This window comes from Polyergus mexicanus, unplaced genomic scaffold (genome assembly GCF_030449975.1).
Source record: "Polyergus mexicanus isolate NDT 795.1 unplaced genomic scaffold, iyPolMexi1.0 SCAF_7, whole genome shotgun sequence".
Lineage (NCBI taxonomy): Eukaryota > Metazoa > Arthropoda > Insecta > Hymenoptera > Formicidae > Polyergus > Polyergus mexicanus.
The window spans coordinates 11,035,630-11,060,398 of NW_027223327.1; the positions used below are offsets into that span (position 1 = coordinate 11,035,630).

Sequence of the window (24,769 nt, forward strand, 5' to 3'; positions counted from 1 at the left end):
CAACCTCGATCAGCGTAAATTAAAGAAAAAAAAAGTAGATCTCTCTCTTTACCGATCGGGTAGAAAATATGTTACTTACTTTTCGACTCACTCGCGTAGATGGCAATATGTAACTCAACGGGGTGGGGGAGGCTCTAACCGTTGTATTATGGCATATTATGTATCGAAATTTCAAGAGACAATAATCGAACAATTTTTCTCTCAAATCGGATGATCGATCATTAAATCCTTTTATCCTACCATCTTTCGACTATTTGTAATACATTTAGAGTAAAGTTCAATATGTATAGCGCTCTTTTTCTTCAAATTTTGTTGAAACATTCTGCTTGGGAATCGATTGCGCGTTTTATTTGGCGCTACAAATAACTTTGTTCAATTGACCAATCAGAAGAAGGCAATACCGGCGCTAAAGATGCTACGCGCGCTTTTGCGGTAACTTCCCTTTCCTCTTTCGTGCGGGAGTATCGTACCGTAAAGAAGCAAAGATTTCGAGCTCCGATAATATTCGCAGGTAAGTCGACAAAGAGATAATCGAGTGAAATAGAGGCGACTATTCGCAATAATATCGTTTTATGAAATAAATTGTGAGATTATTTAGTAGTTTTATGAGTTATTTAAACCGAAATTTCAAGAGATGGAAATTGAGCAATTTTTTCGGATCAGAGATATAACGGTTCTTCCATGTAAATTTTATATATTATAAAGTATATATTTATAATCAAACTCCATATATATTTGGGGAGAAATGTTATCTCGATTAAATAGTACATATAAATTTTGCCTGAAAAGAAATTAATTTCTTATTTTATCTTGTAGGTAGCAAATTCTGTGTAGCATCTTGTTGTACCTTCACGACATATTGTGCGTCCAACGATATAACCTGGTATAGTATAAATTTTCTTTTTCATAACGGTATATTTTTTTATAAAGCAGCTGACATATATTAAGGTCATAGCAGATGCGTATCTCGAAGCTTTGACTCAGATGATCGTGAGGGTTATTGGGTTTAAAAAATATCTGTATAGTAATATTATTCGATTATAAAAATATAATTATTTTGACAAATAAGAAATAGATAGAAGACTAAAGAGAGAGAGACCAACACGCACTATATTTTATAGATACAAAATTAAAATTTTCTACGTGATAAAACATGATCTTTTGCTTCTACGTTTCTGTGTTCATTTTTTATTAAAAAATATATATTTGCATATGTTTGTAATTTAATTATATCAAGCAAACAACAGATAAACTACATGGATGATATATTAAATAGATTAATTTTAAATAATTTCTAATTTTTCTAAAGAGATATATTGAATGGGTGTAGTTTTTTCGTATAGATAAAAAGAGCAAAAGGCCATTTTTTATTAAAATTAATTTTTTTTAAAGATTTATTACAGAAAATATATATTAATTGCATTATATTTGTTATAATTTTAACCCATTATTACTTGAATTTTTCTCAAACCATGATTTCAAATAGACGCGTATTGTTTAATTTTTAAATAATGCTTATTAATATTTTTTGTCTATCTTCTTAATTAGCAAAAGTATAACTGTATAAATACATATTTTTTTTTCATATATTTATATATAATATATGCTAAATGAATATAAATTTATGGGTACTTATAATGTGTTTAGAAAATATGTAGTTACAAATTATTCATGACAGCCATTTATTGATTATTGTTTATGCTAATTACAATCAGAATTTGTAATATTTGTTATAGTTTTAATAGGGTTATAGGTTTCGTAAGCTTTCTCACTCGATTCTTCTGACGGAGTCAGTAAGATTTACAATACACCGAATGGAAGGAATATTGCGACTTCCAACCAATTTTACAGGTTTAATCTTTCGCATTTTTACATCTATAACATAATTAAAGATAGGACATGAATAAAACATTGTGGACTATAGAAACATTAGAGCCTGAAGCAATTTATTGTTTTATAACAAGATATGCAACAAACATAGATACATAGCAACATAAATTTCATATATTGCGTAATTAGAAATTAATTTCTTCACCAGAGAGAGAAATTTATTAGTATTCTTATTAGTATTATAATTATATCTTGTTAAGATTTCAAAAATATATATAGAAGTAAAAATTAAACATGAAACAAAGTATTTCAGATAAGAACCACGCGAAAGAGAAAAGTATCTCAATTATCAGTAAAATCACAGAATTTAAATTTTATCCTGTTGAACGCAACCAGCTGGCCACACGAACGGTCACCTTTTTCAACATCATTGATAATTCTCGCTCAAAGACGAAAATGAAATGATATAGACAATAATCGAGAACATAATCGTGTATCTACAATAACATTATCGATTAACATTCAGAGAAAAATATAATTCCTATCTATGTGTCACGATACACTAAATATTTATACATTATTCAATCTTAACTTACACATCACCTGTTCCCCACATTCTTTATTTCTCGAAGTAGAGGACGTGAAATTATATTGTCGTATAATTGCTCTGATATATGTCCATAAATTAAAAATAAATCTTTTGCACATTGGACTTATACAGGGTGTTTTATAAGAGATTAACAATAGAGATGCATTTTTTCATAAACTCCTGAATCGATTTTTCCTTAATACTAAAGTTGTTTTATTTACGCCATTTTAAATACAAAATTATTTAATATTTTAAATTAGATACTTCTGATAAATTTTAAGCATGTGCAAAATCTTGCTCTGTTGCTAATTTAAAAGTAAAATATTACTTTAATTAAAAATTTCAATTTTAAAACTTGATACGATCACAATATTTAACGCTGAGAATTCAAAAATTGTGATTAATTACGATCATGATTCAAATTTTTCGCATTAAGAACTAATCTTTTCTAAATTCATTCAAGAATATATCACCACTATTGACAGCTGCGTTTTACATTACACCCTGTACGAATTAACAATAATACTGATGCAGGCATCCTTTGAAAGACTTCGCTTGCGTGTATAATCGTGACCGACAAAATATATCTTCGACTTATTTAATTCCGCTAATTACATCGTTAATATAACATATTTTTTCGCGATGTATGCAGATCGCAAGATACAAATCATAGATGCGTGATCACAAAGAGAGTCTTTTTGTGATCGCGAAGTTATGTTGAATAGCAATCTCTAAAAAGATATTTATTTTCTATTTCAACTCTGTTAAAATAAAATTTATGCCATTCTTAAACGATATTTTTATGTGTTAAATTCTAATTGATCAATGTGACAGAGAAATATATTTAATATAATTCAGTCATTTAGTCACACACAATTATACAATATCTCCGCCAATCTTAAACATTTATTTGGAACCTGTCTGAAAATAATCTTGACAATGATTGTCGGAGCAAAATATAAGGGAATATTATATATATATACAATATATATATATATTTAATAATATTTTTTTAAACATTTCAACAGTTAATATTTTAAATATTTAAAAATACCCAACAACTTATATGTATACGTGTATCTAATTTTCTCTGATTCTTATGCAGAGAAAAAAATTATTTGTGAAATCGCAGCAAACGTTTCGTAGAATTCTGTTTATGAAACGCTGTTATAAAACTGTTCTATGTATTATATATTTATCTTTGTTCATTGTATACACATTCTGAGTATATACTTGCATTATTAATTGTATCTATGATTTGCGGCTTGCGGCCTGTATCCATTACATGCAATTTTGAATTTTTTACTAGCGGCAAAACATAAATAATATAGCGTATACATAACAAACCATCTTATTATCATCGACTAGATCAAGATATCAATCTACGGTTTGTAAAATAATAATAATAATAATAATGAAGCTTTTTATTAACGAACCAATAGATCTATAAATCAATAGACGACAGCATTTCCATCCATCGTAATTGATAGATATTTTCTTTTTCACTTTTAGATTCAGTTATTTAGGTTTAGCTCGGTTTAATTATTTGGAGAAGATGTTTTGTAACAGTTTTCATTTCTAAGGGCTGCTGCATTATTGTGAATCTGAAACATAAAGCAAAATATAGGGTTTATAATCTCTTCGAAATATCTAAGAGAAAAAAGTCGCATTCTAATTTCAATCGTTTAATTGTATAATTGCACAAAACTATTGCGAGAACTATTGAAAAAAAAAACTTTATCTTAAGAACAACACTCTTATTGTCAATACAATAAAGTTGTTCACTAAACTTATCCAATAAAAAATAATCTTAAACATATTGTCTATCTGATTCACATATATTTATCGTTTAAAATGCAATACACATTGATGTTTATATATATATATATACGTTATACATTTATTATACATAAAAAGATATCTATATTATGACACTGACATATCATGATAATAAAATTATGACATTAACGAAGAAATTATGTGCCCTTACAGATAAACCATTTATAATAATCTGAATGATTACATATTTCTTGAAAAATATATTATTTTAATTCATTATTATTATTTCTTTTTAATTAAAATTTAAATGTGATATAATATGGAGAGAGATAAAACATCCAAGATACAGTTCAAGATTGATAAAACATTTCAAGATTAATGAATCGTGAGTATATAGACAGATAACCGGACTTTGTGACCAGTCAAACTGTCATCCCAAAGTTAGCAGAATATAGAATTTTATCGTTATTTCGTGCAATCGTGTGTACACAATGGTGAGAAACTTCTCGATGACAATATGCCGTAGAGAAACTTTTAAAGCAGACCCTTGCGTCGCTATTGTCTCGCAGTCGCTAGGAAGATAATCCGCAGCTTTGTTTTAAATGTCACTTGGTACCCTTGGTATGCAAGGAAAAATATTTTCACAGCATCAATAGCGCGGAATAATTCATAAACGGACGATTACAAGTATTAATCATAGAATGTAGTAAAAGTATAGAATTGAGAAGCGTTAGTAAGCTTTATCGGCAGGAGTAAAGTATATGGATAAATATTACAAAGATCATTGGATGACACTTAAATACCTCACGTGTTATGTGCAAGATAAAAAAATATAAAATAGTTATAATATTTAGCTTATATCAAGAAATTCATCCGAGAATAATATAGATCATTATGTATTATAACACATTATATCTTAAGCCTGCTCCACACGACAAAGATTAGAAAAGCACAATTATTCAGCCATTAGAATACGCATGAAAAATAGGCGAAAGTTGAAAGAATCATGGGGTAAATGTTTGATTGACAATTGGCTGATCAGCTGATTGAATTACCTAATATTGCTGGCGAATCCCCATCCATGCCAATCCTTTCGGTGTTATCAAACACGCTTATGAACGGACTGTCCTCCTCGTACGGAGCTGTCGCCCATTTTTTGCCTCTTACCCCCACAAACATTCCCCGTAATTCCCATCGTGGATTTTTCTTACCGCGCATCTCGAAATATCGGAAGGGCGATCGTTTTTCGAGCTGGCACGAGGATAGATCGTTCCTTCTATTGCTCGTTCCTGCTCCAGGGAAATACACAATATGGACGAATATGACCTTTTCAAAATTGCACTGCGTACATGAGCGGAAGGATAAAAAGAACAAAACAAAAAATTTATCCGCTATTTCAATATAAAATATGGCTCGGAGGTACATGAATAATAAAATAAATATTTGGAGAACTTTCGTTATATGCGTTCTATTCGCTGGGAATGATAGATTCTTTCGATTATCGTCTAGTCGTGCTATTGAAGAAGCACTGAGCTATTTTACAAAATACTAAAGTGCATGATAAAAACGAGAGAAAATATTTTATCGAGCTAGTGTAGAAATTCTAATCGATTTGTTTATTCTTATTGACAACTATAATAAAATTCACGTTTGCGGATATTCTTTTATTTCGAGTCAATATCGAACAAACGTGTTTTCAAAATTCTTAAAAATCTTGTATGAAAAAAGAAATTTGTGTGAAATTTTTATCTTCACAATTTCTTATGTTAAATTCTACATTAATAATGTAAATCTAATTTTAATATACACTGATTACTACAAGATGTATGAAATTTCTGTCATAACTTTCGAAATAAACTGATCTCAATTAATATTTATTTTTAAAATTTCTGATAATCATAGTATGCGTATGTATAATTTATTACAAAAAGTAATATTAATGATGTATATCAATGAACACGTTATATAGATGTTCTTTCTCTTTTTCTTCGATTATTATATATTATATTTAAATTACATTGATTACCTTGATAGTCGTTTGATGATCGGATGTTGAAGTCCATGCCTGTATCAAATCTTTGTCCCGTATTTCTCTTGCCTCTCATGCCTTGAAAACCCATAGGTGCTCTTTTATCGGAATCTTTTTTGCCTCTCATTCCTTGAAATCCCATTGGTGCCCTCTTGTCGAAATCCATGTCAGGGTTCATGTAATAATCTACATAATTTTCAAAAGCATTTTTCTTGCCTCTCATGCCCTGAAAAGATAATTAAATAAATAATTAATGAACATTTCATTTCAAATGTTTCCTATTTGCGTGTGTTTTTATACTATTACTAAAAAAATTGAGCTAAAAACAAAATATACATTATTCATTTCTTTTTGTAATCATTATGATAAAATTATATACTATTTTATATATACTTTCGCTTTTTCTATGAAATGTATAGTAGATATATAACTTCACAATTGAGCAAATAACCTGAAAACCCATGATAGTTCGTTTCTCAAGTTCTTCTATCTCGTCGAACAATGATTTCTTGCCTCTCATCCCTTGAAATCCCATGGGAGCCCTTTTCTCCCACTCTCCCGGAAGTTCTTTCAACTTGTCACGAGTATCTTGAAATCCCATTGCGAGAAGTCTCTTTTCATAATCTTCCGGATATTCGAAAACGTATGTCTTTTTCTCTCTCGTATCATAAAAGTCCATCGCGGCCTTCTTTTCAATTTCACCTAACACCTGTTTATATATTCAATTTTCAGAAAAATAGAATATAACATAAGAAGTAACATTAAAAATTTTAAGCAAAGTAAATATCGTTAATTAAAATTGATTATATTTAAATGCTCGTGAATGATTAAAGAATGTTATAATTAAATGTTTATGGGATAATTACGTATTTCCATTTGAAACAGAAAACTCAGAGAGCAAAAAGTAGATAATTTATTTATAACATCCATTTGTGTACGATGTCATACTTCAAAAGAATACTTAAATAATTATGCATTTTATTGTCTTAAATTCTCTTCAAGTGCGATAATTTAATAATTTAATTAATATCGAATATTTTTAGGTTTACCTCTTCAAAAGACTTCTTTCCTCTCATTCCTTGAAATCCCATTGGTGCTCGTTTATAATACTCATCCTCCGAAATCATTTTCTTGCCTCTCATACCCTGAAAACCCATCGGTGCTTTTTTCTCGTTACGAAAGTAGGAATCTTCGAAATCAGGCGTCAAATAAGCCTTTTTCCCTCTCATACCCTGAAATCCCATTGGTGCCCGTTTCTCGAACTCGTGCAAAAGATTATCTTCAATATCGGGCGCATTCGACACCTTATTATCACGCGTATCCTACAATTAATACATTTTGTTTCTCATAAATAATTCAGAAAGTAAGAATTAAGTAAAACGATTTTCTTTTTGCTTTTTCTTCGTATTAATTTTTAATAGAGAAGTAGCTTACTTGAAAATCCATTAGCGTTCTCTGAGACAATTTATTGTGTTCTAACGAAGTGGGGATGAGGTTCTTTTTCCCGCGCATACCCTGAAATCCCATAGGCGCTCGTTTGTCGGACGTAGCATCGCTGGGAGACGATTCTTCTGCAATCGCCGAGCTGATCCAGACTGCCAGAAAAAGAACTGAGTTGATAAGCATTCTGAAACATATCGAAAATAAATGGTTAATATCTGTAAAAAAATATTTATTGATTTAATTATCTTTCACTTTGGCATTAGAAATTAATTAAATATAAATATTCACCGAACTTTCGTAAACTATCTCGCTAATCTCGTTGTTGTATCTTGGCGTACATGAAAGTCACGCTGCATCAGACTAAACTAATTTATCAATGTGTCACCGTGAGACTAATTATTAATCCGGATATAATCCTCAAATATTTAAGAATTAAGATATTTCTTAATATATTAAGAAATGCCAATTCTAATTATATATTTGCAGATCATTAGAGCTTGAAGCGCGCACACATAAGAAGAAGGAGCAGACAGGCTATTTGTATTTGAAAAATAGAAAAATTAATATTTTTTGTATTCTGATTAATTGTAGATTATCAAAAAACAATTTGTAAGATATTAGAAAGAAAAGAAACGAGAGAAATTGATTATTTAATAAACAATTGAATTTTTTGTTTGCGTCAATAAATTATGTAAATTTTACATATGAGCAATATATATGCAAATAAATTTTTCTGCTATTCTATATAAGAGACATAAGAAGATTAAACCGCGCTTTTCGTATGATATATTATATTTATGCGTATAAGAGAATTTACCGCAAAAGAGAATCGTATCGCGAAAGTAATAATATTTTCGCGAAAGCAAAACATAAAAAATAAGAATAGACGCTGAAAATTCAGGAGAATTTAAAAATGCTTTTGCGATATTAAAAAAATTCGCGTGTTGCATTAAAAGAGCATCTTCAAAAGGGAGAGAGAGAGAGAGAGAGAGAGAGAGAGAAAGAGATAGAAATGATCTGAAGTTAAAAAGAAGGGTAAATTAGGAGGAGCACCTGATTAATTTGAAAAGAAGTGCATGCCTCTTGAAGAAAATCGAATGAATTTAAATCCGGGAAGTTAAAAGTGGTTCGTGTACCGATGTCGAATCTAAATACAATAAAAAAAAATGGCGCTCGTATATAATTGCGTTCTTGTCATGCTTCTCAATAGATTATACAATTTTATATACGGGTTTCAAAGTACCGCTACCTTTTAAAGCAAAGGCTATAATTAGCGAATGGAAGGATAGGATAATGGCATGATTTTCTCAAAGCATTTCGCGCCACGGCAAGACCAAAGAATATCAATAAGCCATCGAGAGATGGGCAAGATACAATACATTCCAGTTGTTAATCGAGAATGAGTTTTAAATATTTTCCTAATGAAAAATATCTGCACAGGCTTATTGGCAATTCCCGAGATTGAGGAAAAAACATTTAAATAATAATTTTATTTAATAAATTTAATTTAAATAATAGTTTTTTAAATATATTAAAGACTATTTACTTATATATTTTGATAATACAAATTTTTCTTCAACATACTGTATATGCGAATTGTTCCATATAATATAATTATTTTTATTAATTATCTTCTTTTGCAGTATAACAGAATAACTTCATGCGCGATAAAAATATCTATGCGGTTATATTATATATAATACATTTGTTTAGCTAATTATTTTTTATAACAAATTGTTAATTAAAAAAAAAATTATCTTTTAATAGTATTTATCTATTAATAGTAATCAAATGTAATCAATTTTATTTAGCAGATTTACTAAAGTTTAAGTTTTATTAATGTTCGGTATCTTATCTATATAATACTGTTTCCTTATATATAGAAATATAAAAGATATTGAAAAAAATGAATTACACGTGATTTTTTTTTACATAATGACATGCAATAGACCAGTATCTTATATGTAAAAGCTATCGATTGAGTAACGTTATTATATATATATTTTTTTTTTTATATTCTTTTATGTTGTATTTATTATCGCCGTCGTATTGTGTGAAACGTTGATCAATTTCAGTTTAATATGTTTCTATTCAGCGCGATTCAATATCGTTTGTAAATATATGGCATTGGCATGTTGTATCTATACCGCGTAAATATGTGAATGAATTAAATAATTCCAGCGCATTATAAATTGTGTCGATGTTGAATCAACGCATTTTCTGACCAAACAATTAAATAATTACGCATTATATCATTAAGTATAGCAAAAATAATATTGTCTTTACTCTTTTCGAAATGAAGGCGATTAGTTTTTTTCATAGACATGAGGAAATGAGCTCCCGTATATGTAATTTTATTGCATATATTAAATCAAACTTTGTGGAAAAAAAAGAAGTATCAGTTTTTTTTTTCCATTCCTTGATTTCCGTTTGCGAGTATACCTGAATATTCTATGGTTTTGTCTCTGCATCAATAATCTATCGTTGGCTGTCGATAAACATAAATATACGATGTATTGCAACTTTAGTTTTTAGTTGAAAGTATAATATTTATTATAATTTTATCTATTTTCTTCTTTTTTTAAATTTTCTTACTTAAATCTTTTCCTACGTTTAGTTTACGATAGCATGCGACTTGCACTATTGTCTCAGTTATCCAATTTTTTATATTTTTTTAAATGTTTTGGTAATTATCTCAGAATATCTGTTTTAGCTCTGTTCGTTTTTTTATATTTTTTTTATAAAAATATTTTGCAATATATTTTTCCTAATTATTCGTTCAATGCTTTGGTGATTATGATACATACAATATCCGTATGATATTAGTTGCTTTTCTTCCGCGATGTCAAATTTTCCACTGCTTTTTTCTTCCTTTTTACGTCCCTTTTCCTTTTCAATTTTAAATGATTATGAATATAGAAACAATATATATTATCTTCAAGTCGAATACAAATAATCGTATGTAAGTTTACGTATAGTTACGCAAGTATACTTTAAATACATTAGTGGATTGTCCTACGGGCTAATATCGATTTGCTTATATAAATGGACGATAATATTACCGCAAGGATTAACGTCAACGATATGCATAAACTTGCAACTGGTGGCCTATTGTATACCTATTATACAACATGTTCACAATATATCCGCAGTATGTTACGCAATATAATTATACCCGATAAACCGTCTATTAAAGAATATATACGAGTTGTTCTAATAAATTTCTTTTGCTATAATGAAGCATTACTTCAGTTTATTCATTCAGAATTTTAACGATAATAGAGATTTTCAGTTCAGAGATATATATGTGCGCATTGATTCCATTAATTCCTAATTATAATAATAAAAAATTTCAAGGTGCATCCATATAAATGTCGATCGCAAGACCACCTCTTGGAATCGTAGCGCATAAAAGACACCAGTGCCCTGGCAACGTAGGACATATTAATGCTCGTACATTGTAAACCGTCGAGATCAGCTTCTTCGTCGCGCAAAATAAACGGAGCGAGAATTCTAGCTCGACGAAGGGGCATGAGACGCGGGGCATATGTCATGTCAGGGTAGAGAAGATGAAGAGAGGAGCGATATGATAAGAGCGAGATGAAGAAGTGGAGGGTGGCGGAGAGACTGTGGTGGGTGACGGGCGGTGGTGAGTTTGTTCCTCATCGCCGATCGGTCACTCGTGTAATCGTTCTGAGCAAGCTTGTCCTAAACACGGTTATATTCCTTTAAAGACGACAATCTCGAGAGTCTGATGCTCTCGCTTTCATGCAGCCTGTCATATGCGCAATTTGCCAAAATTCTTTTGCTATTCGAAGAGATTTTCAAGTGTTACAGTCTTGAGTAAATAGATCAGATTTAAAATAAATAGTTTTGATTCCTTGAAATTTATATAATTTTTATTACAAGTGAAAATACAATTGTATCTTAATTATTTCTATTCGTTAAAGGAGGGAAGCACTAGACTATAATATGTAATCATATATATTTAAAAAATAGATGAATCATGCTATTAAATAACGACTTTCGTAGTTAAGTATAGCAGTACGAATACATTTTTAGCAAAACGAGTGAAATAAGGATATTTACTTTAAAATTCTATTAACTTTTACATCGAACATTGACGTTTGTATCATGTATAAAAGATCTAGTGTATATTGTGGAATACATCTATACGGTCCGTACACATACAAAGAACAAGGCCGTTTATTTGAACGATGAACTTTTATGAAAAAAGAGAGATCGATAGAGAAGCTGAGATGAATCTAAACAATGCTCGAGCAGAAATCACAACGAGAGAAAATCACTCAGGTAGAGAAGTCTCTCCATTGTCTATGAGATTGCAACTATCATTTCAAAGTAGTATGGCGTTATACATAATGTAAAACAGCGATATACGCTGAAATTCGCCTACAAACCTACGTCGTGGACCGCGTATTTCTTTCACTATACAAATATCAGATTTATACTTGAAATTAATAGATAATTATAAATAAAATTTACTCAGGCCAGACGTATGTCTGTATCGATTGTATCTTTCCATTTCAAACGAAGTATATCATTCCGCATATAAAATACATAATTTAAAGAGAGAGAAAGAGAGAGAGGGAATTAAGTTAATCCAAAATAAATTTATAAAAAAATAATTTCTTTTAGTATACAAAAATATAAAAATGATACACATATATGTAGATAATAGGTATATGTGTAATAGTTCCGGGAAATATTTTTAAATGCCTTAAAAAAATAATGAAAATATGATAAAAATGTAACATATAAAAATTTTATATGTCATATATTTTATTAGATTAACATCTTTTTTTATATAATAAAGAGGCTTCGCATTCCCTCTTCGCCTACATACATCGACACAGTTACTTCGGTCATTGCACATGTGAAGGCGGATGATGGGAAATTATTTTATATTATAGTAAAGATTTTTCTTTATTAAATAGTCATTTTTTAGATAATTTTATTTTGCATTTAATAATAATATAAGTAAGCAAAATTTTTTAATGTAATGCACATGTGCATTTGATATTGACGTTATTGCTAGAGAGATTTGTGTGTACGCTTCATTTTTAAAATATCTACGTATATACGATATTGAAATTAGAAGAATAATTTTTTTGAAAATATGTTTTACGATACTCACAAAATTTTTGAATTTGACAAATTCAATAAAAAAATAACATTCAGATTTTTTTAAATATATTAAGTTTCTTCTAATTGACAATCTTTTTACACTTCTCTTATCTCATATTTATATGAAAAATCAATACTAAATTTTTTTCTTCAGTACTTCATCTTTTTATGAGTATTTCAATTTTTATTTAAATCAGACAATTATAACGGACGTTCTCTTCGATAAAACAATTAAAAGCTCGCCTTTTATAAGCTGCTGACAACTCTCTTTAATTACAAGAAATGCAACAAAACAAAAATTATAACTTTGATCAAATAAAGACAAAAGATCCTTATACAAAGCTCAGTAAAATTACATCATTAAAAGGCATAATATTTCGAGCGATATATTTCATTATATTATCTACAATTTAATTAATAGTTCTCTGCAAGAAAAAAATTAAACGTTTTTCAATAAAACGTTTAGCTTATTTACTGTTAAACGTGGAAGCATTTACCGATAATTACCATATTACTTAATCGCTTATCCTAATATTATCCTAATATTATCAGAAGTGTAGTTTGACTACATCAACTTTATTATCCAAATATTGCGAATTTTGGAAGATGTCGAAGATGTGCAAATACGAAGTAGAAGAAGGAGGCTCTTTCGATATACATATATCGCAAATATAAACCCAATTCAAGCATAATCATCTATATTTACAGATTATTATTAAATATTAATGAGCATGTAAACGACGATCGAATCTTTAGAATCTAATGAGAGATATGACGGAAAGTTTTCTAACTGGATTTAAGGAAATATACTTTTAGGAATACGGTTTGTTTAATTCTTTAGTTTCAAAAAATTATAAAGATATATGTATTGGCAGGAGGATATATCAAATAAGTTTATAAAATTTTTACATTTACAGTCTTTCGAAAGATATAGAAAAAAAAAAAAAACAACATAGTACGACAATACTCGGTATATATTTCTGTGTAAACGAAGCTGTCCCGTAGACAATTCATCTTGTTGAATAGTGACTTGTTGAATAGTGTCATATACACATGTATCAAGTAACTTCGCTTGATAGTTGAAAACTAAGACGCGTGATTGTTGTACTCTCCCTATATAATGGAACTTTAGGGACCGGAATTGGCGTCTAATATGAAAAAGAAATTTTGAAAAGTATTCCGTTTACAAATAGATTTTATGTTTTTTTTAAGTGTTTTCGTTTATTGACCGTTGATATAGTTATTGTTTAGAAAAGAGAAAGAGAGATAAAAATTTTTATTGATAAGAAAAATAGAATAAAATTTTATTATATTTTATTTTGAATTCTTTTTGAATGCATATTTTATTAATACAAAATCCTTAACGTTTCTAATAATTTATTGCATATTCTTAAAAATTTTTTATTATATTTTCGTCATATGTTATTTTACATAAAATTATATTAATTGTTAAATACCGAAAGAGTTACCATATTGTTCACAAGGAAAAAAAAATTTTCGCTACCACAGCTAATCATGGTTTGCAAAATAAATTTTTAAATTGCAGCAAAACGGTTTCCTGTTGCACCTAATAAATAGGTGTCACAGCTAAGATGTTCGCTGTTGCATGTAATAAATAGATATTACAGCTAAGATGTTTGCTGTCCATATATTATAACTGAAATTTAGTTACTACACGCAGTTTTTAGCTACGGCAGTTAATTTTTTTTTCCGCGCAGATAATCCGATTTCCATTCATGAATACGAATGAAATGTTTTATGTAAATATCACTTTAATATCAACAGCATGTAAAATAACGTAAGCGAATTAACGAACTTCATTGAATTCAGCCGTTTAGTTATGAATTGCTACATTTTTACATGTGCATTAGAATTCGTTTGGTTACAAGTTTCTTAGTAAATTTCGTATCAGTTTTTCTATTACGACAAATCGCGATGAAAATATTATAAATTGTTGTTTCTATTTAACTTTTATTCATTAAGGAAAAATTGATTATGTTAAAAGAACTTGTAACTAAAACATATGTCGGAGAATATAATGAATAAAAAAAATCGTTAAATATTTTATTGGAAATTTGCGTATATATATTTTAAATTTGTTGATATAAGTGAAACATAAACTGAGAAAGCAATAATCACAATTAAAAAATCAAGCAAAAGAATTCTTCTCTAATGTCCTATAGATTAACAGCGAATTTGTTCTCATGTCTTGCAAAAAGAGAACAGATATTCGCATCGTGCGACATCGAATAAATATTAATCGTGTATCGGATGTGTACACGTGTTTGTGGTAAAAAACCAGCTCGTTCCGACTCGTTTCTCGCACCTCTCTCGCACCTGCAATCAATCTTATGCCACTTCCTCTGGGATTTCTGCTCACGTTACTAGAATTAAGAATAATCTTTGCGTCTGCCGTTACATCCATCCTGATGCTTACTACGCATATTTTGCGCTAGCATTCTAATTTTATCTTTCGGATGGGTGTGCGAGATCGATCAATTGCATAAAAAAAGAATCGAAAAAATAACAATAATATATTATTATAAAATGCATGCAAGTGAAGTTTCATTTTTGTGCTTTTGTGGACATGCTATAGTATAATATTATACATATTTATTATTTAGCAATGTCATTAAAAAAATCTTGAATATTAAAATGTATCGAATATTATAATTAATACTTTGTTTTGGAAGGAATATATTTCTTCTTGTCAAAATGATATTAATAATAAATATAATTGAAATCGGCAAGAATTAACTTTAATCGAATATGGATTGAGATTATGATCGCGAAAATGAATGTATATATTATCGCATATTGTATATTTATATTGTAATCCAAACTTAGACGTCATAATTAATACTAATTCTATAAATGGTTTCATTGTTACATTGTACTATGGAACCTAAACTGTTGCGTTTAATACCATGCATAATGAATTAAATTATTTTCAACAAACTGTATACAAATGCATTATATAACATATTAAACTAGAATAATGTATGTTACGACATTGCAAATAGCGCTATTGTAGAAGCTAACAATAATTAAATGACATATTAATAGTCGTGACTCATATTCTCAGTAAATCCTAGTATTATCCTCCGGTAGAGGATTATAAATTATATCAAGTGACGAATTCTTGCTAATGACAAAGATGGGCTAATTCTTGAGGAAATGGATGTACAGACATATGTAATGTAATATGCTTATGTTTGAAATTAATGTATCTTGCATCATGTGGTATTTTTCAACAACGGCATTTTATGCAAAGGATTCAGCGAACGAATTATCAAGGACTTGTATAAACATGAAACAAAAATGTTATTTAATCCGCGAAAATAATTTATTTTCTATTAAATTTAAAAGCCCGTTTCCTCGATGCAGCAATAAATTGCTTTTAAAGCGTCCGATTAAACCGGCGTTAGTAAGAGAACTTCTCTTTGACATAATCGTATGGGAATGTAGCGAGAGAATTAGAGATATCGTGCACCATATCTAAAAAGAACTTAAGCATTCGACTTTGAAGGCGAAAAAAATATTGTTTCTGCGCGATCGGAACGAGTTTGGCATTCTTTGATTGGAAAGGACGAAGCTGCTAGCTTTGTTTCGTAGTGATGAAGGACAAGTTTGGAATGAAATAATAATAAGGGATATCGAAAACTCGCTAGTCGAAAAATTATAAAGACGTTACGTGATATCTGTCCAATTCAATCAGGAAATATTCATCTCTTAAAGAGCATTATAGAGTTATATGGATTGTTATTTGAGGATTAAATTCTTGTGCATACTGATAATTCTGAATTCAACGAACGTATTTAATTGTGCTTTTATCTGTTCGTAAAATTGTTAAAAAATATTTGAAATCACATAATTGTCTTTTTACAATGAATAAAAATTACATAAATTATTCGATTATAGATTATTCCATTGATTACATGTTTCAATATGAAGGTTCTATATAATACCTAAAAATTTTAAATTAATATTACAAGTATTTTAATCATTTGAATTAAAATTTTTTTGTATATACAATTTTAGTTGGCACTGCAGAGTATTGTTAATTTTAGTTTCGAGAACTTTAACTTTATTTCTCATAGTATCGATAGCAAGAATAAATCGATAGTATGTAAATTGAATATTTAGCTTAATTTCTCGTCTTTGGTCTTCATGTTTCTACGCCAAATTTTCTGTTTACAAGTATGGTTAAATTCGTAGCTCATTCATCATTCGGCATCTTTCATAGGCCAAAAAGAAGAACTTCCAAGAATTTTTCGGATCCACATACATTCACGTAAAACTATAAGATAGTTTCACATATATTCGTTGCTTGGCATAATTAAATAAAAAATGGCAATAACAATCAGATCTATTTCAGTATAGCCAAGTTTGATAAAGTAGACAGCTATACTTCAAAAGCATTGAGATTACGAGTAAATTCTGAAATTGATGATTTTAACAACAATACTAAGAAAACTCTAAAAGTACGAAGAAACACGGACATACACAAAAGCAAATTAAAGGTTATTTCATTTATGTGCTGCAAATTGTTCATAATTTTCTTTCCAATATTCTATTTTATTATAACGCTGAAGCTTCAATAACTAAAGCTTTAATAGCTATAGAGTTTTCAAAAGATACATAGATATCCAGCTTCAAGTTTTCTGGTCGCGTAGATTTATCGCAGGTTAACTTTGCTATTCTCTTCTTTTAATGTATTCGTTAGAAAGTTTCAATATCGGGACATTATCGATGTTATTTTTTATTCCTGTCGCACTTTACAATTTTATTGATGAAGTTTCGCTAAACTTTATAGTGCTTCTTTTTTATCGAAAGCAAACACGTTTTGTAAAAATTAAAGATAAAAGTTAGCAATGAATGGAATGAATATTGATATATGTACTTGTGCTATTTGTAATGAACAAAAAAAAAAAAAAAAAAAAATATTAATATGTTTTATTTTTAATATTTCACCCTCGTTTTAAAACATTTTATAACAAATTATTTAAGAGACTATTTTTCAATTTTTTATTATATTATTTTTGTAAAATAAATTAACGATGTCAAAATAATATATATCTGATATATATTATCCATAGCTGGAAGGATATCTAGTATACGTGTGACGTAAATCAGTCGTTGCATTGAGATATTCATTTTTACGAGAAATGAGAAAAGCTGGAAGAGTAAATTTTGTACAGCTTGCGGCGTTGCGTAAAAGTGCGTTGACAGGCTTAAAAGTTTTAACGAGACAGCTGAGTAACCGAAAGGCCGTCGAGAAACTCGATAAACAAAATTCCTACAATATACAACGCGATTTCTACAGGATGTCAGCGTACTCTATGCACAATGAGAAGCTTTTAAACTTTCGGATTCAATGATGCTCAAGATGTTTTCCAAAATTGTGAAGATGAAAAAAGTTTATGCGGAATTTGTTTGCTAAGAGAGCTTTACTCTTCCATAATGGAAACTAAACAAGCTTGGCCCATCCACTTTTATTTTGATAATCGCATCATTATTTAAGAAAAATTCGATAGATCGGAAAAATATATTTTTCATTATCAGATTTCTTAATCATTAATTATTATATCTTAAAATAATAAACTATATAGACGTATATCTTTATTTTAATAGATATCTTTCCAGCTACATAGACCCAGTATCAAGAATCGATTTCAATAGTGCCATCTTGAAAACTTTAAATTTACAATTTTGACCTTTTGTTTTTTTTCGAAACGCCATATGTAGCGATATCATTGGAAGTTTCTTACAAAATTCGAAGGCGCCACCTTTGAGTGTAAAAGATTAAAGTAGAAAAGTATAATAGAGAAAATAAAGTATATAAAAAAAAGTATATTTAAATTTTTCTTCCAAAAAAGTTAGATATATTAGAAAAAGAAAAATAAGATGTTATAATCTTAAATTTAAATAAAAGTTAAAATGTAATTTCGTCAAAATTCTCTAAAAGATATTTGCTTTGTGAGTTACGTGTTTTGTAACGTAATCATAATTCGTTAATTTGAGAGATTACATTATCTTGACTAACTTTAATTAAATGCAACTTTTTAAATTAAATTTGTAAAATGTAATCACAATAAAGACATTTTACTTAATCAAATTAAAAAAAACACTAAAATTATACTATTCACATATCTTTTATGATGTAACGTATAATGAAAAGATTACGGCAAGCGAATATTGGAAGAACGTGCTTCGTAATCAGTGGCTGTTAGTGTTACAAGGAATTGTAATAATAATCGTAATTCTTACTATGGGAATATGGACGAGGCATGAATATAAAAAGGATATAGTTGATGACAATTTTGTGACAGCGTGGCATTCAATTATTGAACAATTACAAGAAACTATTATCGAAATAGGAACCGAATTACGGTATTTATATATTAAAAAATTGTTCTAAAGTTTAAATATAATTGTTATTCAATCAAAATCAAATGTATAATACTTGGAAATTTAAAAATCACTTTTTTATTTATCAAAAATTATTTTTTGCGATAATAAATACGTAAATCAACCTGAGATTAAACTTTACATAATTACAGGCCGTGTTACGATACTGAAGCAGATACGCAAGAAAAAAGAAGGGCGAACATCTTAAAGCGAAAACGTATCTTCGTAAATGAATAGCTAATGTGCTTTTTTTTTTTTATAGAAGGAAAATGAAATCAAATAAATATGGTTTAAATTTTTCTACAAAATTGTTTTATCGTATCTTATATAAATCTTAATATTATATTGCAAGCGCATGAAAAATATAGCGATTTTTAGAAATATCAGCAAGATTTATGAAACTTATTATTATTATTTAATTATTTTTGTATATATTATATTTTTTGTGGATAAAACACCGACAATTTAAAACAATCATAAAACACTAATTATAAAAACTATTGTCTTCTTAAATTTTTTGCTTTGTTGTTTTCGTGTGATTAACATTCTTTAAGAAATTACTCGTAATAATACAGCTATGTTTTTGTTACAAAGTGAAAACCAATGGTAGTTCCGAATTTTAGATTGCATTTTTCCTCAAATTTTCAATTGATTATAAAATTATATACATATTAGTCATTTGAAATATATAAAAACAAAAACACAAAATTACTTGGCGCGCTGTTTACCTTATGTTTCAAATTATAAATTTTTAGTGCTGTATTTTTCCAATTAGAGGAGATACCGAGGCAATTAAGAGATATCAAGAATTGACGTGTGGCATATTTCAATTAACGAGATATTTGATATTTATGTAATTTTAATTAAAAAATTAACGGAAAATACTCTGATTATAAAATATAATAGCAAATATAATTAAGATAAAACTATCTAAGAAAAAAGATTCGATTGAAAAAATATAAAGAAATTTATAAACTTACTTTCTTATATTTTACTTCAATTGTCGTATATTAGGTTCAGATTTTTGTTTTGTTTTACGATTTTCTTCCCACATTATAATCTAAATATTTTTATATTTAATTAAATTTGAGACTTAATTAAGCCAATATGTCACAATTAAATTAGTCGTTCGTTAATTTGTTAAATTAATATTTTGAGCAAAAAGTTTAAAAACAATTTTTTATGTAATAATTATTTATTGTACACAAAATATAAGCGAACGATTAAGCGATTAATAAACATTATATAAAAGATAAAAAATCATGGCAATATATTGATCTATCATTAATGAAAATTAATAGCCCTCACTTTTCATGTGCTCACTTTTTACGAGAAATGTAATACAACTGATGTACCTGAGGTTTATTTCCATTTATGTGTATGTGGCCGTTTTTTCTTGTTTATTTATTTTTTACTTACTTAAAATTACTTTTACTACTCATATAAATTGCGAACAAAATATTACTGAAAATGTGCGTTATTATAGCAAGCGATGTATGCTAATGCACAAATATTAATAAAAATTGATACATTGCTCACTCTACTTATATATCGACATCTTAGCCAGTTAATTTGCATTCAGCATTTCTCTGCTCTATTATAATGAGAGAAAAATTTATAATTTGCAAACAGAATTACGTTACGAGGAATTAACGTTTGTTTCAATCTGTAAATTTTTTCTTGGTATTTTTAGACTGGAAAATTTTATAATGTTATTACTCGAGCAGACTTCAAAGCAAATTAAATTACTGTGTATTATTCACTTTTACGATTTATTTTTTTATGTTTTGTTACTATTGCTATTAAAAATATATAATATAATAATTCTTCATTAGTTATTATATATATTGGTACATCTTGCATTTTTATACCATTGATAAAACGTTTCAAAATCTTATGAATCTATATATAGAGAGATCGTGTCAATATATATTAAAGTCAAATGTCTCGTAGAAAACGTCGATCATATTTCTATGACTATATTCACAACTAAATCGTATAATATCGAAAATAAAAAGTATCGAATGGTTTCTAAACAGTCTAACCTTACGCTGTTGCGAACTCTTGAGTTGTATAAACGATTAATATTAATACTAACATTAATACTAACATGTGGATAAACAAAATATATTCAAATCCTGATGTAAAGAAACGTGATGCATCACTCTTTATATTATTCGAGAAATTCGTAAACGTGCGCTGCTACGTCAAAGTTACGTTTTAAGTCACGCGCTTTTGAATGACACTATTCTAATAATTAATATAAATAATGTCGAAAAATGAAAAAATAGAATGTAATAATGGTAACGAAAATCAAAAAGATATTCGGTGGTTTAAAAATTATGAAAAGCGTAGCAAGATCAACCACTTTGAGAATCTGAAAAATGAGGATATATTGAATTACATTAAGAACATGGAACAAAATTGTCGCCTCGAGGTAAACAGCGGCGACGAGGATTATGCTGGCACAAAAAGATCTAGCAACTGCAGCGTAAGGAATTCAGGTACACAATTTAGATCATTTAAAAAAATAAAATCTAGGGTAAAAGCGAAGAAAAATAAAAATGTGGCTACCTTGGAAGGAAAGATGAAACGATCCTCTAATCGTAATGCTATGGATGCTTGCAATTATTGCTGTCCATCGGAAAAATTTAATTTCTGCAGCAATCCTGATCTAAGCGTACATGAAAATTCTAGGAAATATTTAAATACCGCAGCTAAAAAATCTACTTGTCGATATCTAAAGCCATCGAGTAAAAAGAGAAATTTCTACAAATGTCGCGAATCTTCGCCGAGATTCTATGGTTCGTACTCTAGGATGGATCACAAAACGTGGCCGGCAGTCACCGAAATGACCAGTCTCGAGGTCATCAAAGACTGGTCTCAAGATGTCATTCCCGAGTCCAGAATTAATGGTTCTAGAATTATCGACAGAAAATCTACAAAAATTCATAATATTCTAAATTCTAAATCACGCAGCAAAAAATTTGATAAATCGATTAATCCAAGTATCGTACCTTCAAATAAGAAGACGAAAGAAAGAAATCATGTCGACGAACAGAAACAAGATACACGGATGAGACAATTAAACGAAGAGAGTGATGTCAGCGACTTAAATCAGCCATCACTTAATAAATTTTATTCTCACCGAAGTAATGGTAAATCAGCCGCGCTCTCTTATCAGGTTCCATTGCAGAACGAAAGTTATAGGGGACGTTATATCTCTGGATATCATTATCCTGTAAAGAGATCCAGACAACCGACTTCTTGGGGTCTGAGTACGCGATCCAACAGGTTGACGGGGGTGCCTGAGACGAGCTCGTTGCCGCAGTGGCGGACTTCGCAATGGGAGAACGAAGTGGGATCTCCCCTCAAAGCGTCAAGCTCCATTATGGGAACGTTAATCGATAGGAATTACCGACGAGCGCGAGAGCCGAAATACAAGAATAACATGGATCGACGGCGACGAGAACCGGGCATTTTAGGGGAACATGGGTCGCCGTGTTGTCGCAGGCCGAGTTTCTTAAGAGAATCCGGGAAGCTGTGCGAAGTGGTACGTAGTAGCGAGAATAAGCAACGGCTCGGCTGCTGTTGCGAGAACGCCGAGCAAGATGAGACGGTCGATTGCTCGAGATATTGTCGTTGCCCGGAAAACGTGAACGATTTCGCCGGGCGTAATTTCCGGCCACAATTCGAGAGTACTCGATTAAACGGGACGAGCAAACGGATCAATTATACCGAGAGGGAAATATTATCTAAATCGATGCAGTTGCGAAATTCTGATAGAGGAGTTGATTTCGATTTATCGACGAAAGGAGATCAGCGACATGAGACGGCGGTATATGATGATTTCGCGTTCGACAGATCTGAGACAATCTCCGATGATATCAGGAGAAATGATCACGGCGATAAGATCAAATTGGACGATTCGAGTGAAATGATTTCAGAGTATAAATCGAGCAACGATTTAAAGAACGGCCGAAAAAAAGCGACGGAAACGCGGAAAATGTTACGAAGAAAGGCTACCAGGAGATATCCTCCGGGCAAAGAATTATCTCTGGAGACAGGAAAGACTCCTGGGGAAATCGCATCGGGAAATTATTCGAAATTAAGACACGATGCTGCAGAATCTGCGTGCGAATGCAACGAACCTTTCCACGATCCTCCAGCGGCGTGTCTGACCGGTTCTTGCACTTGCGTCGGAAATAGCAGAAATGCTGAAAAAAGTGACAGCGATTCACCGCGAAGGATATCTACGGTCTGCTGCTGTTGCTCCTCATCTTCTCTTTACGACGAGACGGATCCGGTAAAGAAACTCGAATCTTTTTGCGAGAAAGTAAAGGCGGTAAATCAGAATGTATTTCGCAAGACATCGAGATCCGCTTTTTCTAACGCAGCGAGAACCAACGCGCAGCAATATTCTTACGGCGATAGCGACGAGCAGAATCGATCCGAAATCAGCACCGAGACGACCACACGAGTCTCGAGACCCATCGAAAGAGAATGGTTAGCGGATTCTACTCGCTTGAGATTCGGCAAACCGAAGCACAGTCGTGGCAAGACGAGTCTGGAGAGGATTCTCATTTATCCGCCGCGGGGAGAAGTCGGGCCGCCTTTGACACTCTACAAACAATCGTCGAATATAAACTGCCGGGTGAAGGGCGACGTTGACACGGGATTTCGCTACAGCGTGACATACGTGCAAAAATTCGTCAGTCCGTCGTGGATGCCTAGTTTATCGCCGCAAGTCTTTTCGCCGGAGACAGAGAAGGAATGCGGCTGTTCCGCCGATTACGGTTGACTCGGCGGTGGATTCGATTGATCTCGTCTTTTCCAAGATGAATCTGTTTCGAGATGCAGTTATATTACGGAGCAATTACGATAATGGAGTGGGACGAATGTGCATCTTCATATTGTCCATAAACCTCGTTTCACTTACTCCGGCGATTGCATGCGTAATCAAATCGAATCTCGATTGATATCAGGAAAATTATTTTATGAGGGGACATAATTTTGAGAAACGAACCTTTTAAATTTTTATTGCTACATCTCTCTTTCGGTTCGCAAAAATTATAAATAAAACAACCTAGACAATAAATATTTTTATCGCTGTATTTGCTACAGTAGCTCATCAAAAAAACATATTTAATATTTTTAATTTTTTTTTTTTTCATAGAAGTAACTTGTGTGTTATTTCGTATTGTAATCGACAAAAATTTTATAAGGGCAATAGCATATATATACATAGAAACTATTTTATTAGATACAATAAATAGAAGAATGAAATAAACTACACAGAAATAAAATAAAATAAACCGTTGAATGAACGTTCATTGTCAATTGCAAGGTTCTTTTTTAAGCCCTCCTACAAGCCCCTACGCAACTTCTCTTTTCAAATGCGACGAATATAAGCAGATTTTAGCAACGAGTTACAATGTAAAATGGAATTAATTTACTTATACAATATTGCTTGAGGAAGATATACTATTCGTAAGAAGTTCAACAAGTAATTCGGATAGCTTTTTCATCATGAATATGACATT

At 30.1% G+C, this 24,769-nt stretch overlaps 2 protein-coding genes and 1 long non-coding RNA gene across 6 annotated transcripts in view; 2 read left to right on the top strand and 1 right to left on the bottom strand.

Annotated features, from left to right (window-relative positions):
• Positions 1 to 396: 396 nt before the first annotated feature.
• LOC138935012 (uncharacterized) overlaps positions 397 to 24,769 on the top strand; it is a 72,582-nt gene continuing 48,209 nt past the window's right edge. The window contains exons 1-3 of one of the 2 annotated variants that reach the window (XR_011447204.1): positions 397 to 511; positions 817 to 883; positions 8,157 to 8,223. This is a non-coding gene — a long non-coding RNA (uncharacterized lncRNA). Of the gene's footprint in view, positions 512 to 816; positions 884 to 8,156; positions 8,224 to 24,769 lie in introns of those variants that run through there. The other variant, XR_011447203.1, reaches the window with a different exon arrangement.
• Tk (tachykinins) overlaps positions 1,666 to 24,769 on the bottom strand; it is a 53,022-nt gene continuing 29,918 nt past the window's right edge. For 2 of the 3 annotated variants that reach the window (XM_070299237.1, XM_070299238.1), the window contains exons 2-7: positions 7,662 to 7,854; positions 7,277 to 7,549; positions 6,679 to 6,936; positions 6,225 to 6,453; positions 5,254 to 5,487; positions 1,666 to 4,023 (exon numbers count right to left, since the gene is read on the bottom strand). In XM_070299237.1, coding sequence (XP_070155338.1) covers positions 4,013 to 4,023; positions 5,254 to 5,487; positions 6,225 to 6,453; positions 6,679 to 6,936; positions 7,277 to 7,549; positions 7,662 to 7,853 — 1,197 coding nt within the window. In that variant the 5' untranslated portion in view covers position 7,854 and the 3' untranslated portion in view covers positions 1,666 to 4,012. The remainder of the gene's footprint in view (positions 4,024 to 5,253; positions 5,488 to 6,224; positions 6,454 to 6,678; positions 6,937 to 7,276; positions 7,550 to 7,661; positions 7,855 to 24,769) is intronic. The other variant, XM_070299239.1, reaches the window with a different exon arrangement.
• Positions 17,018 to 19,463, top strand: LOC138934896 (uncharacterized). Its single transcript, XM_070299046.1, has 4 exons — positions 17,018 to 17,109; positions 17,194 to 17,338; positions 18,997 to 19,208; positions 19,379 to 19,463. Exons 1-4 carry the CDS (start codon positions 17,018 to 17,020, stop codon positions 19,461 to 19,463), a joined length of 534 nt encoding a protein of 177 aa, XP_070155147.1.

Coding starts and splice junctions, on each gene's coding strand:
- LOC138934896 (XM_070299046.1), top strand. CDS start 17,018: ATGGTTAAATTCGTAGCTCATTCATCATTCGGCATCTTTCATAGGCCA. Junction 17,110..17,193: donor TCGGATCCACATACATTCAC/GTAAAACTATAA, acceptor GATCTATTTCAG/TATAGCCAAGTTTGATAAAG. Junction 19,209..19,378: donor GAAATAGGAACCGAATTACG/GTATTTATATAT, acceptor ACATAATTACAG/GCCGTGTTACGATACTGAAG.